The 19,301-nt window shown below is 32.5% G+C and overlaps 1 protein-coding gene across 10 annotated transcripts in view; it reads left to right on the forward strand.

Moving 5' to 3' along the window:
* Positions 1-19,301, forward strand: part of LOC145284828 (myocyte-specific enhancer factor 2C-like) — a 347,716-nt gene that overhangs the window by 257,729 nt on the left and 70,686 nt on the right. For 7 of the 10 annotated variants that reach the window (XM_080133798.1, XM_080133802.1, XM_080133799.1 and 4 more), the window contains one exon: positions 16,825-16,848. The exons of the other annotated variants lie outside the window; for them this stretch is intronic. In XM_080133798.1, coding sequence (XP_079989924.1) covers positions 16,825-16,848 — 24 coding nt within the window. The remainder of the gene's footprint in view (positions 1-16,824; positions 16,849-19,301) is intronic. 10 annotated transcript variants of the gene reach the window in all.

Raw genomic sequence — 19,301 nt, forward strand, 5'->3', positions numbered from 1 at the left:
ACCAACACCTTTTTCTGGTTATCTGTATATAAAATTCACAAAGTATGAGTGAAATAGTAGGGTGGACTAGACTCTGAAGCCTTGCTAGTGCAAGTAGTCTAGGAGAAGAAAAATCCATGATAACATTGTCAACGGTATAGTTTCTGTCATGTGGAACATATTGTGGCCACAAACAGTCGTCATTTACCTGGTGGAGAGAGTAGATCATGTTTTCCTTGATGTACTGTTCACTAAAAGAATAAAAACTTATGAAATTTTCATATGTAACGTTACTTACATTTTCATTGGCACAAAGTTTATCCATAGAAGATTTCTCAGTAAAATGGAAGCTTATAATTCAGTTAAAGAAAAATGAAATAAGAACAATCTTCGTAGAAATAAATGAATGTAAGGATCAAACTGCAGAAATTTTATGGAAAAATAGATTGAAATTAGGATAGACTCTTCCTTGAAATGATGCTTGCTTCTTTCCTCGAATGTTCTTAGTTGTGAAATAATAAATAAGAGAATAACAAATGAATAAATCTCTAGTAGTAGTAGTAATAGTTAGAATACCCCCCCCCAGTATTACTTCAATTTGACCAACACCTTTTCTGATTATCTCTACATAAAATTCACAAAGCATAAGTGAAATAGTAGGATAGACTAGACTCTCAAGCCTTGTTAGAGCAACTAGTCTAGGAGAAAGAAAACTCCATTGCCAACCATGTAGTCTGTGTTAAGTGGCATACATTAGACACAATAACTGTTCATCATTTACTTGGTAGATAGAGTGGATCATGTTTTCTATGGTGTGCTATTCACTTAAAAAATGTTAATGTCCTGAATAATGAAAAAAAAAAAAGAAAAAAAGAAAGCTAAGTAACCGACTAGAATCAAGGTCGACCCAAAGGTTCCTATTTCATTAGGTGCTACACTGAGGTGTATTGGAAGGTGCCACTCCATTCCCAGGATTGCTCCAGTTGTCCTTGATCTTTCTCTTATAATGCTGACTGTTTAGCAAGTAGGCAACAAATAACATATTTATTTTTATTAAATCTTTAGTATGACTCCACCAAGTATCCTGGCCCATTAGCGAACACTTTTACTATGATGCCAAATGTTTTCTTTATTAATATACTACCCGTTCCTATCCAGCGTTGTCTGGGATGCAGGTAAAGGATTTATGTTTAAAAAAAAAAAATTGTTTGTATGTTTTTTAAATATAAAGAAAAAAAAGTTTAGTTATAAAAGAATTAAAAAAAAAATTATTTTCTTTGTAAATTTAAAAATATAAATTATTCCCTTTGCTAAATTTACTTTTTCAGTCATTATTAAAAAAAAAAAAAAGGTTTCCATTTCACAAATTGTCTGGGCAGGATTTCATAATTTAAAAAATAAAATCTAGCAAAGTACATTATTATAATGCCAATACCATGATACAATAAATCCTTCCTGGGCCTTTAGGTTAGAAACACAGTGCAGTATCTGTTCTTCTGCTATACTTAGTCTATTCCATCCTCAGTCAGTGAATGAGAAATCCTTATCGACTGAGACATTTTTTATTTTTATTCCAATCCAGAATGCCTTTTTTTTTTTTTTTTTTTTTTTTTTTTTGGAGGAGCTAGATTGTCCTTGCATTAAATGTGACATGTAGGCAGGTAATAAAATCAGAACAATAACAAATGAAAATTGTCTATTCAGAATACAAATTTCATAGGTCAGCTTAAATGCTGTATAGGTCCAACTTTTAAAATGCCACAAGATAACATTATATATTAGATGCCTGAATTGCAGTTGTTTACACTCCCTTCTCCTTACAAGCTACAGGCTCCTACAAAACTGGTTTAGGACATTCTCCTTTGTGAAGGAATATTAGGCATTGAAGTCATTTTAGCTATTTCTACTCGTTAGTGCATTTTTAAACTTATACAGAAAAAGAAATAAAATTCTAGTTGTAAAATAAACAACTAGTATATTCTTCAGTTTAAAATATTAGTTATTCACTTTGCTGCTCTTTATTTTTAGGTGATCATTTAAAAATGTTTTCTATTACCAGTAATTTTTTAAAATGAATTGAATAAGGTAAATAAAGTTACATGCTAATAAGAAATTTGAACAAAAAGAAAAAAGATTTTGGGCCATATCTTATTCCTAGACACCACAATCAAGATGTCAACCTGTTTGGAACAACATTATCTCCCTTCTACGATGGGGTGATGTGATGCAAGAGTCGAAAATCGGGATTGCATAGTCAGCATCCTAGAGGAAGAGCATTCTTAGCTTACAAAAAGTGTCTAGGTAGTCCCGTCAGTATTCCCTGGTAAAAGCGATTTACAATAAAGTAACCCCTTCTCAAAGAGAGAAGGCAGTATCTGGCAGGGTGGACCTCCTAGAACTGTACACGACAAACAATGTATCGCAATCAACAAGGAAAAAGCCATTTCAGAAATGTACGGGACTCTGTTGACTTAGGAGCCGAGGGGGGGGGGGAAATCCCTAGCTGAAATATTCAATCCTGATCACATCTTTGGTCAAGTGATTCTTGTTTGAGTTTTAAGGTTTTTCAACTCCAAGAAAAGATGATGACCATCTCTGTTTGTTGTTTATTGTCCATGTGCATAAAAAGCCAAGATGACCCATCACTCAGATAAGGAGTGTGGGGAGGGGGCTGGCAGACGCATACACTGTGTATATTCGACCTGCTTTTACACACAGCCCCCCCCCTCCTCATTACTTCCCAGCCATTAATAACAGAGGTTAGTGTATTGTAATCTCTGGCAATTAACCTGCTGGTGTGATTGCCTTTAAGTGAATTCCACAGTAATAAGTCACTACTAAACAAATGATCAAATCATTGTGACTCAATAGGTCTCCTGTCTTTCTCTTTCTCTTTTTTTCTTTTCTTTCTATTACTGTCAAAATAAAAAAAATTAAAAAAAAAAGAGCGCAACATGTGGTTGCAACTAACAATTCGCTTTTCTATTGTCAAAAAAGTCTCTTTTTCTTTCTCTTCTTACCCCCCCCCATCCCAAGTGCATGTGTTGTTGGTGGACGGTGATGGCAAAAATAACTAGCATTTATTATCACTTTCTAGTTCCTCGTAAGAACGTTGTTTTTTTTTTTTTTGTATATCATCTTACTTTTGGTTTTTGCTTGTTCGGGGATGTTGTTTTCTTACGTCTGCAAAGTCTCCATCCATGAGTAAATCGACTGCCGGAGACTTTGAATGACTTAGACCTGAGCCTGATTGAACGACATACTGTAATTATCTACTGAATCGGTACGCTGAGAAAGAATGCCGTACGGATTATAGGCCAGTGCTGATAATAGACCTACAAGTATAAAGTTCGCAGTTGCTCTCTTTAAAACTGCAATGCAAATCAGCACATAGATAAGCGGCAAAGAGAAAGCATCATGGAGACATTTTTTTTTTTTTTTTATGGAATTCGATTTTGTTGGTGTCATGGCTGACATTTTTTTTTTTTTCATTTGTTTTCTTTTTATTAATTCAGCCATGCAAATATAGCTTGAATCAATTTGCTTATGAAAATAATCAGCCTAGAAGATTACTGGCGAATTTTTTTTCAATCTTTTTATTATTATCTTTGAGAATTTTTAGAGATGAGGATTGATAATTTATATTATGCACTAAAGCATTTTATGTCTATCTATGTTATGGTTTTTTTTTCGCCCGCATTTAAAAACAATATCGTCTGGTTAAAAAAAATAGTGATTGGTGATTAATCTGATATCACTAAGGTAAAAAAATTCCAACTTTATTAATTTTTTTTTTAATAAATTGTTCCAAAATCAAATTGTCATTTCATGAGCTAAAGCAGCATAATTTTAAATAAATTTCCAAAAGTGACATTCGTTTTTATTAATTTGAAAAACATTTAACTCACAATTATTTTGTTGTAAAACGATTTATCTTAAAAATAGCAATTTAATTATTGCTACAGTTTTAAATAAATGGGTCCAATGTTCACTTTCTTTTGCTTGAATTAATCAATTCTCCAAATTCTAGTTTCTTTTGAATATTTTAAAAGGTGTGTAGAAACCATAAATATGGGTACAACTTCCTATTTGAAAATTAGAATATTTCAGATTAACATTAAATTTGACCTGTATTCCTTAGACACCAATTAAACAAGATTCTTTAAATTTCAGTTTCTTTTTACAATCCCTTAATTTTAAGCTTTAAATTTTAGACATTTTCTAGAATCAAAATCAATGGATTGTGATCAAAATTGTAATACGGATTCTAGACACATTTTGATCTTCATAATGAGACATAAATTAGTGCAAAACTTTTTTTGTTTGTGGATTTTATAGATGAGGATTGGTTATTTGTATTATTTGAATTCTTCGGACTATTGAATGTCATTTTCAAAGTTTTGATCACTGTAACCTTTGACTTTTTTCAGGTGTATCTTGTTGAACTTAGGAAACTTTCTGTCTACTGTTCTCATCTTGGGTGTCATTTTCACAAAGTTTCGGTTGATGTAACCTCCAACCTTCTTCAGGTGTATCATGTCGAACTCAAGAATGTTTCTTTCAAAATCAGGAATTTGCTGACGGAATGAGAGCATGCTATCCTTGTAAAATAAATAGAAGTTTCTGTTTGAAATTCCGTCCAAATTCCCAAGTTTGACAGAAAACATTCCCAAGTTCGACACAATGCACCTGAAGATGGTCAGAGGTTACATTGACCGAAATGTTATGAAAATAACATTCAAGATGAGAAAAGTAGTTTGAAGAATCCAAATAATATGAATAGTTCAAAACTGTTTGGTTCAATAAATTAATTTTACTCATTTTTGGGTGTGTGTTCTTCACGTTCTTAAATGAGTGTTACTTGAATGAAGAGTATAGATAATTTTAGAATGGAGTCAAATATTTGTATCATCTGCTAAAAGAATGAGTGATGGATTTTTTTTTTTTTTAAATAGGAGTCACCACTTATCAAGACCTGAAGGCCACTCGAGGATAAGAATTAATGAGTGCACAGTAGTCAATGAGAAGATTTTGTAGTAATCGTTAGTAGTGTAAATTTGGTAAATTGGATTACTTAAGGGAATGACGCATCAAGAATTTGTTTAGGTTAGACTTGAAGACGATCATATTGGAGTCAGCAGGAAAATGGAAGAGAGTTCTACTGGCGTACAGTTCTAAGAATTTTACAGTTTTCAAAATGTCACCATTACTGCTTCATGTATAAGAAAAAGTAGGAATACCAAAAACGAGACAACAAAAAAGAATGCTAATTCGTCAGTGAGACTCCTTAGAGTAGAGATCTACAGAGTTGTGTCTATTTAAGTATTATGACTGGATTTTCTGCTCTTCTAAATGTGTCCAATCTATCTATCCAGTCATAATCTTTATGACAGAGCCAGCCAGGCCTCCTGGCTACATAACTGACAACTCTGATATGCTGAACTTCGGTTTGGGCTTTTTTCTTTTCTCATCTCCCCCCCTCTCTCTTTCTCACTCTCTCTCTCTCTCACTCTCTCCCTCTCTCTCTGTATTTTCTTACCTTTTCTCTTTTATTTTTTTCTGTAGATATGACCTTTTTTTTCTTCTTTTTTTTTCTTTTTGAGATTGCAAAATGTCTGTCTTTTTTTCTGTGCAAAACCTGAATTGGCTTTTTGTCTCCTTCTTCCAAACCATGCTTCCTCTCCTCTCATCTTTCGCTACAAAACAGCAGACGTTTTTTTAATGCCATCAGAAAGAAACTGGGAATTCTGAAAACACTAACAAAGATAACTCATTTTATCACTTTTTTTTTTTTTTTTTTCGATTCCTTGAATCTAGGCACTGATTTTTTTCACTCTTTGAGTACAAATACATAATTAAGAACACCAGAAATTATACATGTAAAACAAACCCATGATTTTAGTAAAAGTGAAAATGCTTGTATGTGTTGGAAAGGTAAGGGATCCCTTAGACGTATGCATTTTTTTACTAATGAGTCACCGCTTAAGGCACAAAGGTCACTCGAGGATAAGGGTTAATGCGTTTGTTAGATCGTGTGACAAATACTAAGGATTGTAGAGGATAATTGTAAATGGGTCAGATTTTACTAGTTAAGAAGACGGCTTAACAAGAATTTGTTTACATTAGACTTGAAAATGACCATGTTGAAGTCGTTGTGGTATTCCACAGACAAGCAGTTCTTGGAAAGAAACGCTGCTCATAGAAGTTTAATTTAGTTCCACGTACGCAGAGAAGGAAGATTTTTTTTCTTCAGTGGTTGTAGCTGGACAAGATTTTGTGAATGTCTTACGGGGAGAAACAAACGAGCTCAGTCGAGCACCTACCATGAAAATAAAGATAGAAAATGAAAAAATGAAAATGAAATTGTGGTACTAATGCTAGGCATGTTTAACTGGTTTCCTCCAAAGGAGGAAGTTTCATAGGAGTATGAAATTCACAAGCAGCCGTCGATCGTATGTATATCCCCCATCAGGGGAGGTGACGATGTTAAGATTTTGCAACTCTTGCAGAGAGAAGTGCCGATATCCTTCTACATACGACACCTGGTAGTCTCAAATTGGTCACCCATCTGGTACTGACCAAATATGATAAAACTAAAGTAGAAAAAGAATAGAAAAGTTTTTTTGTGAGAAAAAGGCTGAAGAGAAGAGGCCATCCTCCATTAGATTTCAAAGTTGATTTTGTACTAAGGGAGGAGGGAGTGCTCGGATTAGCCATTCCCCCAGATGTAGCAAGAGTACTCCATCTTGGCACATATCTGGCATTTATATACGTAGAGGATTGTGTTGGTATGTAGATACTTTATGGAGCAGTAGAATGATGCAAACCATTTTTCCATTGACCATAGCAACAGATTTGATGCATGTTTTCCACTTATGGTTTAGAATGAAAGTTAATCTTAGGAGCTTATCAAAAATGGAGTTAGAGAAGAATGTTAAAAATTATAAATGTGTTTAAGAGGCAAAGTATGTGTGCTTTTCTTTTTGCTTGCATCCTATGGTAGATTTTATTCTTTAGAGAGGCTACAGAACTTGGTTTGGGTGTCATTTACTGCCTTCCCACCGCAGGAAGTTGGTTAGAATGTGCTGAAGAGTAAATCCAGTACCCCTGAAGGAGGAGAACTCTGGGTTGTTAAAAATTGCCTAGGCAACCCCTAGAGCATTCCCTAGTAGAGGGTGCTTCAAGACTGTTAGCAATAAACTTACTCCATCCAAAAGTTGAAAGGCCTGGGAGGTTGGATCTCCTATGACTGCAAAGGAAATCAGCCGTTTCTTAGTCAACAAGGAAAAGGCCATTTCAAAAATAGGCAATACTCTGTTGACTTTGGAGTCAAATCAATTTCTGGCTGACGTGGAGAACTTGTATGATCTCAGCTGAGCTTAGAAATGTTTTAAAAGAGCATCACGTGGCCAGAACAGCTGTAAATGAAACCAACAGAGTCGATATTCTATAACTGGTCTACCAATTTTACATTCTTTGTTTTTTTTTCCCCTTTGGGGAAAGTGTGGGTGTTATTCTGTCACTGGTCATCGGACCTTCTATTCTTTTTCTCTACTTGGAAATGGAAATTGAATGGAATTAGTATTTTAGCCACAAACTTCTGATTTATTTACTAGAACAAAACCTTGATTCTTTAAAAAAAGAAGCCTTCTTCTTTTTACCTCTTCCCCATCATGACGTAACTGCTATCTTCCATTGCTGTTTCCTTCTCTGCTTTCTCTTCCTACTGTTTAATGTTTACCAAAATCCTTAGACTTATCTCGAGTTTACGCTCGTCTGGTTGATTCTGCAGTCCAAAGCAGCTAGGGTAATGCTTCTCTTTAGATACACGATTATTTTGAACAAGTTGGGGTAAGCAGGTAGATCTTTGGCTGAGGGCGGTTGGGTGGTGGACACTGGGGTTGGTAAGGTGAGGCGATGCTAGGGTTAATATCATGGCATACCAATGGTCATATTCTCAACGGTTGCACAGGATGCCTTTTGTCTGTGCTAGAAGATAACTTCGACAGGCTAACTATAAGGCATTGTCTACAGAAGTGTAAAAATACTTTCAATATATAAATGCGTTGCCTTTTAAGGGTGGAAACTATTGAGGTGAAGCTTGACTCATTTCACGGCGATTTAGTGGAATTGGTTATTAACTAATTCTATGAAAAGATGAAAATTCTTGTCCATTTTTCCAGATGAATTTTGATACAAATTCTCTGGAATAAAATTCCAGAAATATTCCTTACTATTAAAGGAATAAGATTTGGAAGCTTTTCTCCATTTTGATTTTATGAAATCTTCTTGATGGATATCCAACAAAATGATTAAAAGAACCAGTTATTCATTTCCTGATTTCTGTAAAAGATGCCAAACCATTTTTAAATGGTACGGAACCCAATGCTAACAGATGTCCAAAAGCAGCAGGATTTGTTCAGATCGTTAAGCGACCATCGATTAAAACAGTAAATAATTAAATTTGTTATTTTTTTATTCACATATAAGTCATAACTTATTGGAACTAAGGATAAAAGGTGTTTATTAACATTGCCACTCATAACGCCAATTAAAAGTAAAGAAAATACAGAAAAGTATGTATGATGTATATACCAGTCACGAAACAAAGATGAAATATTCCAAAAATCATGTAATTTGATCAAGTAATTTCAAAAAATTTTTTTTATTCAAGTAAATTAAATTTTACTCCGTCTTGATGAGGGGGAAAACAATTAGCAGCCATAGTAGAATGAAAGCAAAGTTGGACAAGGGCAAACGACCAACAAGGGTGGACTACTCCACTCTTCTATTTGCCTTTTAATAATGTCGGAAAGACAACAGGTCAAATTAATCACTAATTACCTCCCTTTATTAACCACTCCAGAAATAAATGACTGAGACAATAAGTTATCATTAAATAGCATAAAATTTGATTTTCTTAAATAAAAAAGAAAAAGTATTTGATCAATTTTTATGATCTTTGGAATATGACGTCTTCATTCTGTGAAAAGTAGGCATACGATAATGGGGTTTCTTTATTTTTGTTTATAGCCATAAGTGCCAATCTGAATAAGCACTGCATGAAGATACTGAGGTGGATAGATTGTCAGTTAAATGATGATGAATATCATGAGAGGATTTAAATTAATAGAATGAATAACATTTAATTACTTCTGAGGACAGTTTGTAAGAAGTGTTTATTTCCATCAAATTTGAAGATGACCGTGTTGCAGTCTTCAGAAAAGCTGTCTGCTTTAATATATACTCATTTCCCAGGCCACTAAGGATAGCCTATGGATCTAATATGCGCTTTATACTTCATCCTTTGGAGGAAGCCAGTTCAAGCTGAATGTTGTACAACAAACAAACAAAATATATTCGTTTGTTAGGATTTATTATTATTATTTTTTTGTTTTCTATCAACCTGACGATTTAGCATGGTTTGGAATGATAGCAATAGATCAAGGATTATTGGTTGATCATCAACAATGATCTTGACTCAACCTGACAGCCTTTTCACAGGTTCTCATTTTCATTCAACAGCAGCCAATCTTTTGCCGGATGTTTGTTTTCTTTCAACAAGCTCATACAAGACTTTTGTTGGAACAGTGTTTGTGTCTGTCTTGCTCCTTAAGAGGATCGCAGCTTATATAGAGTGCCCGGTTAATTTTATAATTAGTTTATAAAGATTTGCTCTGCTGATGCGTCAACACTTGCAACTTTTGAATTCTCCAACTTGATTAAAGCATAATGAAACGTCGGTTATATTCCCCATTAGTGTGTTCACTTCTTTTTCGGTAATTAGTTCGATTTTAATTGAATTTTTACAGTATCCTTTATTAAATTGTCAGGTAAACGTACAAAATAGTTAAATTAAAACTCCCCTCCCCCATCATGTTAAAAATGGCTGTTCTAAATAATAACGTCTTTATTTAGAAAAGGCATTCTTAACATACGGATGGGGCATTTTATTTTAACTACTCTGTCCTTCCATTTAATAAACGAAAGATATAAAAGATACCGGAAGTGAAGTTGAGACACCAACAATAAAGATAAACAAAACTTCAGCTAAGAACACGGCTTTACATATTTATTAAACATATAAAGTAAAGTTAGTCTCTTTCTTAATTTTTTTGTCATCGATAGCTTTCTTCCTACAAAATTAATATTTGATTTTGATTTGTCAGTTTTTATTGTGGATTGTTGTAGTACGTTAAGAAGAATAAAATGTCCATCCAGAAAATACTTTGACTGGGTCAGAACTATTTTCATATAGACACCATATTGAAAATAAGGGATATAACCATATATTCATCAATACAATGTAACTTTGTTTAGTATAAGAAAATAATATTTTGGGGAAAAATTACAGTTTTAATAGCAAAACAAATTGCAAAGAAATACAATACCGGGTAATGCTGAGTAGGGACAGCTAGTATAGTATAAAAGCAATACAATATATTTCAAATAGCTGTCATCAACATTAATCTTGATTTGTTTATAGAGGGTTACTTGCCAGTGGAACAAAAATAGTTTTGAAAAAAAAAAAAAAAAAGGAAAAGAAAAAAGAAACAGCATAATTTTAAAAGAAGAAAAGCAAAATAGATTACAATTAAATACACTACCAGACAATGCCGGGTCGGGATAGCTGGTGGAAATTATATTTATGCTTCAATTTTGGCAAAATTTTACTGTTTTAATTAAATCGTTTGTTGGTTTATATGGAGAATAAAAAAAAACTTTAATCTTATATTACAACATTTTTCATGCCGGAAGAAAGCTTTGCTTGGATGGGATGGTGTGAAGAAAAAGACTTGTGTCCACGCGTTCTCACCTGTGCACATACATAGGTGTGCACAATTAGCCTTTGATAGAGTAAATAGTTGTCGTTTGTTACGGAGATGTTTGTCTAAAATGGAAGTGTTGTGTGTGGAGGCTACACTTTGGTATCCCCGTTCTCGAATGTGTTTCAGGCTCTCGATTTGACTTTTCTCAGTTAACCCATGAAGTCCTACTGTATTTTAAATAAGACATCAAATATTTTCTTCTTAAAATCTATAAGATAATATATAATAGTACCGCTTACTGTATAATTACTCTGAAGAAAGGATAAAATTTATCTGTATTCCTCAAATTCCTTCAGAGAGTTGTTTGACCCGCCTTAAAAATTCTTGCAAAATTTTCTAAAATTCTATTTGTTCGAAGATGTATGAACTTATACAAACGAATTTTGCAATAGCAAGCCGCTAACTTATTGCCAAAGTTGCAATGTAACTCTTTGTGTGAACTGCTTTGTTCGTAAACATACATTTTTATCTTGAATGCATAGCCTGTTTGTTTTTATTTAAATAAACCAGATGTACCCAGTGTCCTATTTACAAGAGAATCAATATTTCACTTTCTAAATAAATAACTTTTCCTTTCAGTTTATGTATTCTAACCAATTTTTGTCATTACACAAAGTTTCAACTCAATAGTAAAAAAAAAAAAAGTGGTGCTTATGCACTTTTCTTGCCGCACTATTTTCTTAAATAGTATTTTCAAGTTAAGTTCGAGTTTTACAATATCTATTTTTATTAAATTGTTAAGTGAAAGTAAAGAATAGTTATAAAACACTCTCCTCCCTATGTTAAGAATGGTTTTCTAAATAAAAACGTTATTATTGCAACAGGGTAACAAAAGTGCATGAGTTAAAAAAAATAATAATGATAATAAATACCCTGGGACTTAATGAGCTAAAAAGATTATTTCATGACTTTTTGTTCTTCTAAAACGTTCATCGGCATCAACTTCTTTGATGGATAGGGTTTAACTTGTTGCACTGGGAGTTGGGCAATGATTTCAGACCAATATCTCTTAACCGGGGCTTCCCTGGAACACCAAGATAGTCTCTAAGAGTTTTACAAGAAAACTTTCAATTTTTTATTTAATTTCATATACATAATATTACCAAACATGTTCAGTATGAACTGCAGCCACTGATTTCTCCTTAGTTCTAAACTCTTTCATAGCATTGTTCCTTCAGCCAAATAAAAATCTAGCCTTCATCCTCAAGTGGCTTTTAGCAGACCATCTATTATATAACGGGCAAACACCTGTGTTTATGTATGTGTGTGTGTATGTCCAGCTAAAAGTAAAATATTTAATATTTACTTCTATGCTAGGAAAATGTTATACAGCAAAAAATCAAGAACTTTCTCAATGAATAAGAAGGCGAATCTACGAATTGGAATTACTGCTAACATTTATTTCACACTTTTACTAATTGTAATGCTTAAAACAGGAATGTATTTTTTTTATATATAATTTTAGCAAACAACAACAGGGGGTCATAAATTCTGCTTCAGGTCAAATCAGCTCAATAATTATTGGTTTTGTGAAAATTTTGCTAAAAGTCAATTTTGAATGTGACTCATTCAAAACTGGAAAACACAGGATCTCTTCTTATCAGTCTTGCAGTATCACAAGAAATTTATCTTCCACAAATTTTATTTTCACCAATTTTTAAAGAATTTCTCGATGCATCCAAGGCTCTGTCTGTTGTTCAATTAGTCTGTCATGCTTAAGTTTGAAATAACATTTTCGTTGGTCTGTCATGTTTAAATTTGAAATATCTTTTTCATTTGTCACACTAAAATTTAAAATAGCATTTTCGTTAGTCTGTTACGCTTAAGTTTGAAATTTGACCTGAAAAAATCTGAAATCTCTGATCTGTCTTCATTTCTTTTCGTTTCTGAAACCACAAACCAAATTTTCTTTATTTCTTCTGATTTTATTCGAAAAATAAAGTTGGTAGTAAATCATTCCGGATTTTTAAAAATTAATTTGTGTTGGTGATTTCCAAGCAAACATGATTTTCTAAAGTGACCATACAAAAATGCCACTCACAGAGTCATTAATAACATTCAAAATCCCTACTGCAATCCAACTGTATTTCGTATGAATAAACTTCAGTATATATGACTTGTCCACCAAGTTTCAGTCATGAATAGCCAACAGTCTTTATTTCAGGATCGTTCAATGATAAGCACACCTGAATACGATGTGTAAAAGTGTCAGTAAATCTGACATATTCATTTCTTGGTACTATACAATAAGATTATTACAAACTGTATCAAACAGGCGAAACAAAAACAATTAAGTAAATCCAAAGTAAGGAAGACGAAAATCCAAGAAAACTTGCAAAAATAAATTACTAAAAAGGTAAAAGAAAAGATTGAAAAAAAAAAAGATGGTGACAAGCGGTTATTTTTAATATATATATATATATATATATATATATATATATATATACTTTCAATTATAAAATATAAAAATTTTCCAATTAGATTAATAAAGCTCAATAAGAACTCTTTTACACTTTCAGAGCATATATATAAACTGTCTGATGAGTTTGTCTGCCATTCAATAAAACACTTAACATGTAAGACAAAATAAAATATTATGAAAGAAAAAATATAAATATATATTTGGATTTAGAATGTCTACTACTGATATATAATCAAGATCATAAAATAAAAAATAAGAGCATCACCATTGTGTATTTTCATACTCATTACAATTGTTTCGTGACCATTTGGACCATTTCAAATCTCATGTCATTCAAAAATATTCCAAAATAGCCTCTGTTCAGATGGTGAAATACACTATTTATACATATAAGAACACATTTTAAACCTCTTTTTAAGAGATCAAGCAGTTGAACCTACCTCCACCCAACTCTTCTAATATATATATATATATATATATATATATATATATATATATATATATATATATATATATATGTGTGTGTGTGTGATTGGGGGGGTTGCTTGCTAACTTTCCTTTTTCAAGACAGTCAAGGGATTATTCATATAAAATTTTACATTTCAATTCTAATAGCGTAAAATAGTTGAAAGGCAAGCAGACCTATATAACTGTAGTTTTCTATATATACATATATGAGAAAAAGTTAGTATAAAAGATATAGCGAACTATAAATAAAGAACAACAAAGTTCACTTGTTGAATATTTCAGACAACAAATTAATGGTAAATGCTATTCAATCAATATAAAATTGTTAGAAAATCAACTCTAGATAACTTGAACTTTCCAGCTTTAAGATAGCTGCTATTAAAACAGCATTATTTGAACTAAAATTAGATGTAGTTTTATAACAATTTGATTGGTTGGTTGTTTTTGTTTTATGGCATATCAACTCTTTTCAGGTTATTTAATGCCGATTCCAGTGATTTTGAAGAAAAATATTTTAATAGAATATATTTCTTTTTTTCAAGTCGGTTTCTATTTAACCCATAGCTGGGACCCTAACAGGTACTACCACTCCAGGTCAGAGTGAACCTGGGAGCAGTGGCAATTAAAAGGTGGCTCCACACTCCCCAAAGCCCACAAGCTGGAGCCTCACCATCGGATATAGTTCAAGGTCATATTCAGGACCATAACAATTTGATTCAATTAATAAATTAATAATATAACAATTATCATAGTATATATTATTATAAATTGTTCTAAAATAAGTATTACTTTGGTTAATATAATGTTGTTAAAATGGCAACCATAAAGCTGAAAGATTCAAGATTACTCTCTTACTTTTCCTCCGTTGTAACCTTTGTCCCAATATTTTCATTCATAATATTCCACTTCAGATGAAATATAGAAAACGGTAACAGGAAGCATTCATCATTTCAGATTCTGAAAAATTAATTTCCTTCAAGAAAATTCCTTGATATCAGAATTATTATCTTTTGCCTACATTCGTTTTGAAACTGTTCTCATTGTCTGGCATTTTTTTTTATTTGTTTGTATGAGAAAAGTTAAAGTTCTGCTTCCAAAATATCAATCAGTGTTCAGGTTAACATATACTGATGTTTGAAAATGGTAAATAACTTTTTCCTTATTAGCGTTGTCCATGTCACCCAGGTTTTTTTTTTTTTTTGTAATGCACTCCTTGTGTTTTTTTTTTTTGTTTGTATTTTGAAGATTTTTGTGGTCAATATTGTTTTTTTTTTTTTTTTTTTTTTCAAGATTTGCTGAAGCTTATTTTTCGAATCTCATTCAGGTCAGATTGATTTTTATAGAAAATTCATTTTCAAATTAAATGCTAAGAAGATAAGTAGAAAAAAATTGATTTTAAAATAAATTACCAAATGGTATAAACCATCGGCCCCCTCCTCCCACCTTACAAAATAAGAGTTTTTGTATCACCATGTCCTTATCTGTTCTGAATAATTAAGATAAAAAGTTATTGGCAGAATTCTAAAGTCTCTGTTGTTGATATTTAGTTCTCTTCCACTGCAAGAACTTAAAACACCATGGTTGGAAAGTGGGATGGAGCAGTGCCCCGTCGGCATTACCCGGTGAGTGCGCCTCAGGCGATCAGCAATAAACTAACCCCTTCTCAAAGAGAGAAGGCAAGGCCTGGGAGAGTGGACCTCCTAGAACTGTGCAGAACTTAACTACCACCACAAAATCAACAGGGACCGGATCATTGCAGGAATGGTCTAATCTCTGTTGATTTTGGGGGCCCGAGGATAAAAATCCCTAGCCGAGTTCTAAAGTTTCGGTTGTTATTTGTTTGAAAGGATTAACTAACAAAAGCACAAGTCTCTTTAGTTTTATAATCAGGCAGGTCGGCTGAGAGCAACATTTGAACTTTATCAGCCTAATAATGTGTGTGTGCCCTTGTTAATGGTTAACCATCACTGAATCACTCCTGTGTTAGAGTCCTTTCTAAGGATCTAAAGGTGCATAGAATGGATAATCCAGGATATCTGGTTAAACAAACAAGATATCCTGAATCATCCCCATGATCGAAAGCTAGTTTCTCTCCTATTATACACTCAGAAAGACTGGTACCCATCCAATCATGTACATAGAATGCTTTACTTATGATTGGACATCTAAGTATTGCTCAAACTCAGTAATACTTAAATCCGACAATCTATCAAGAATTGGTGTTTCAACATAATTTAGCTATAAACAGGACTACATAGGACATATCCTAACTTGAAAAAATCAGAAAAATACAGAATGGAATTAAATTGAAAATAAAATCCCCAAATTGTAATTGATCCATTTTGATTGCAATCTATTTTGTTTTTCATTTAATATATATATATATATATATATATATATATATATATTTTTTTTTTTCTTTCTAGTTGGTAAATTAGTTTTGGGTAGGTCTGTTGTAACAGCTTTAGTTCTGAAAATGCTGTCCCATTTGAAAGATTCATGTTGAATACTGAGCCAAACTTTTACTGTTAATGTAGAAAATTTCAATCTTTGAATTATTTAATTTCAATGTTTTTTGTTATAATGTTTATTATATTGCTGGCTTCGTTTTATCCCAAACATTTTCGTCATGTCATGGCAGGCATCTTTGTCTTCTCTTTATTTGTGCAAAGAGGCTGACATCTATGATGCTTGGATATTCATAGTTTACCTTTGCTTGGGGAAGTGAAAATTAGAATATCGAAGAAGCCAATTGTTTTTTTTTACATTTAAGTTTTTTGTGCAAATATTTCTCTTGAGTATTTGTTTGGCATTTGTTGTGAGGTTTCTTTTCTCTATGTATATGTTTTTTTTTTCTTATTTATTTATGTTAATTTCTTTTATATGACTTTTAATAAATTAAAAATGCCTAAGAATTCAAACCATTTTTTTTCTGACCAACTGATTCATTTTTGCAAAGTGCAAATATAGATGTATTTTTTTAGTTACTTTCTGTTTTCTCCCCTTTCTTTTTTCTTCTTTCTTCTTGTCTGTCTGTCTGTCTCTTCCATGAGTTGGAATAGATATTTCATATTCTGGCCCCTCAAAATGGAAAGATTTGTAAGTAGTCATATTATCTTTTTTTAGTGCACAGCTCGTCGGACATTCAGCGTGAGTATGTTTTTTTTTTTTTCGTTTTTTTTTTTTGTTACAAGTTGCTTCTTCTTCATCTTCTCTTCTTTTAGAGTGCACCTAGATGGTATTATTCCGTTTTTGAATTTGTTACCAGAGTTTAAATTTGACCAAGGACCTTTTCATAGATCTATTAGTATAGATGATTATTGTTACTGAAAGGTTTGTTTATACAATGACCAAATATAAGCCTTGCTTTTGAAATTCTGCTCATATCTTTACAACCACCACCACCACCACCACCACTGCAGCTGCCATCATGAGACAGTTCTCTCCTCATCCACCCATCTTATTTTTTTCTGTTCATCTATTCTGAACCTTCCTTAACTGGCTAATAGTTTCACGTTTTTAAAAGAATTTCTTGTATATAACGAATTAAAAACAAACAAAAAAGTGTTCGGTTTCTTTTCATATTCTGTTCAGTTAATGAAACCTATTCACATCTCATTTAGAAGTAGATTGGTTTATTTCAGAAATTTTTCAACAAAGAGTATTGATAAAGAAAATTAAAAAAAAAACAACAAGTATTCCTAAGACTCGTACTCTTTAATCTGCATAGTTTAACAATGTAAATGTTATTTAAATCTTCAGTTTGACAGATCTACTACAGTTGATATTAACTTAGGACAGGGGTTCCCAACCTGGGGTGCTCACACTCCTTGGTGTTATGAGACAATATTTCAGGGGATGCAAAAACTTTTAGATAAAAATACTCCTGATCTGAAATGGAACACATACATCAAAACCGTTGCCAAGGTCGCTGGAAAAATGGTGGGATCCTTCTATCAATCCAGTAAATATTTATCTGCTCATGTAATTCTCTACCTATATAAGAGCCAGGTATGTTCACGGATGGAGTATTGTTACCACATCTGAGCAGGAGCTGCTAGAAAAACCTTATCCTGCCTTGACATATTTCAAAATAGACTTCGTAGCCTAGTGGGGGATGCCGTTTTCTCTTCCCTGCAACCTCTTTCTCACAGAAGAGACATTGTGAGCCTTTCTCTGCTTTATCATTATTTTCATGGCAAGTGCTCGTCTGAGCTCCAATCTATGGTCCTCCCCCTCGCCAGACATTCACGAGAAACACTCATCTAGTTGAAAACACTATCAATAGTTTCCTCCACTCTTTATCTGTGCCTAGACCTAAACGTGGATTCCATGAACAGAGCTTCTTTCTTAAAACTGCACTTCCGTTTGCCTGCTTTCCAGCTGACTACAATATGGCCGTCTTTAAGTCCAATGTAAACAAATTCTTGATGAACTGACCCCCTTAAGTAATCCAATTTACCAAATTTACAATATTCATGATTACTATGATATTGTCCCGTTGACTACTGTACACTCCTTAACCCTTATCCTCGAGTGGATCCTGTGATTCCTTTGTAAAAATAATAAATAAATAAATAGGGTATTGGCTATATACTCTTTTGTGTTTTTGTTTTCTTTTGCGATGTACTAACTTTGTAGCAGTTACATAGAAAAAAAGATAAATTTTCTAAGCATTTGAAAACTACTCTTTGTACCATCTTGTACTCTTTATTGCTTCTTAGCTATTAGTGCTACTTCAAGCAAGACAATATGTTTTAAGGTTCATTACAATATTAATTTATCATTGGTATTTTAGCTACATACATAATTTAACTTGAAAATTATATTAAAGAATAAAGTTACGATTTTCTTTTGATAAAATATTAGTCGAAATTAGCAAAACTTTTCCTTGGACAAAATATAAATTTTAGTGGGTACAGCGTTTGAAGGGAATTTCTTGAGCGTGGACTAAAAATAGGTTGGGAACCACTGATTTGGGTAAAAAAAAAAAAAAAAAAAAAGTACTGCTCGATACTATTTCAAAATATTTTATTGGATAAAACTACTATATTTATACTTTTAAAAATTTTCACAATAAATATGTCTAACATGTAAATTGAGCCCAGCAACTTCTTTTTAGGATTTCTGTAAAGTTTCTATTAACCATTACTGTAGATAATCTTATTTCAACCTCAAGCTTTATAAACTGACCGACGAAGCCTCTTTTAGAAATTCGTGTATGCATCAAGCAAAATAAGAAATAACGTTTATGAGGTACATCAAGTGTTTCTTTAGAAAATGGCTCTTGGTTTTAAGTCAGAAGTTGTAACTTTGTTTCTTTTTTTTATATGCAATTGATTTCTTTAATTTTGATATGAATGAAAAGCTTATGTTTTTGCTTGTCTTAATCCTATCTGTTGATTTCTTGCCGTTTTTCTGCTGGGGGATCATTTAAAAAAATTTTTTTTTTACTCTAATCGATAGAAAACTGGGTATTTTATGATTGGGGTTGGATGAAGATGATGTACAAAAAAGCGAAAGTTTTTTTTTTTTTTTTCCACATTGGAAAAACAAATTGGCTATTAAAAAAAAAACAAATCAACAAAAAAAAAACATTAAAA

The sequence above is a fragment of the Euprymna scolopes genome, chromosome 9, assembly GCF_053919585.1.
Source record: "Euprymna scolopes isolate OS-2025 chromosome 9, ASM5391958v1, whole genome shotgun sequence".
In the NCBI taxonomy this organism is placed as follows: Eukaryota; Metazoa; Mollusca; class Cephalopoda; order Sepiida; family Sepiolidae; genus Euprymna; species Euprymna scolopes.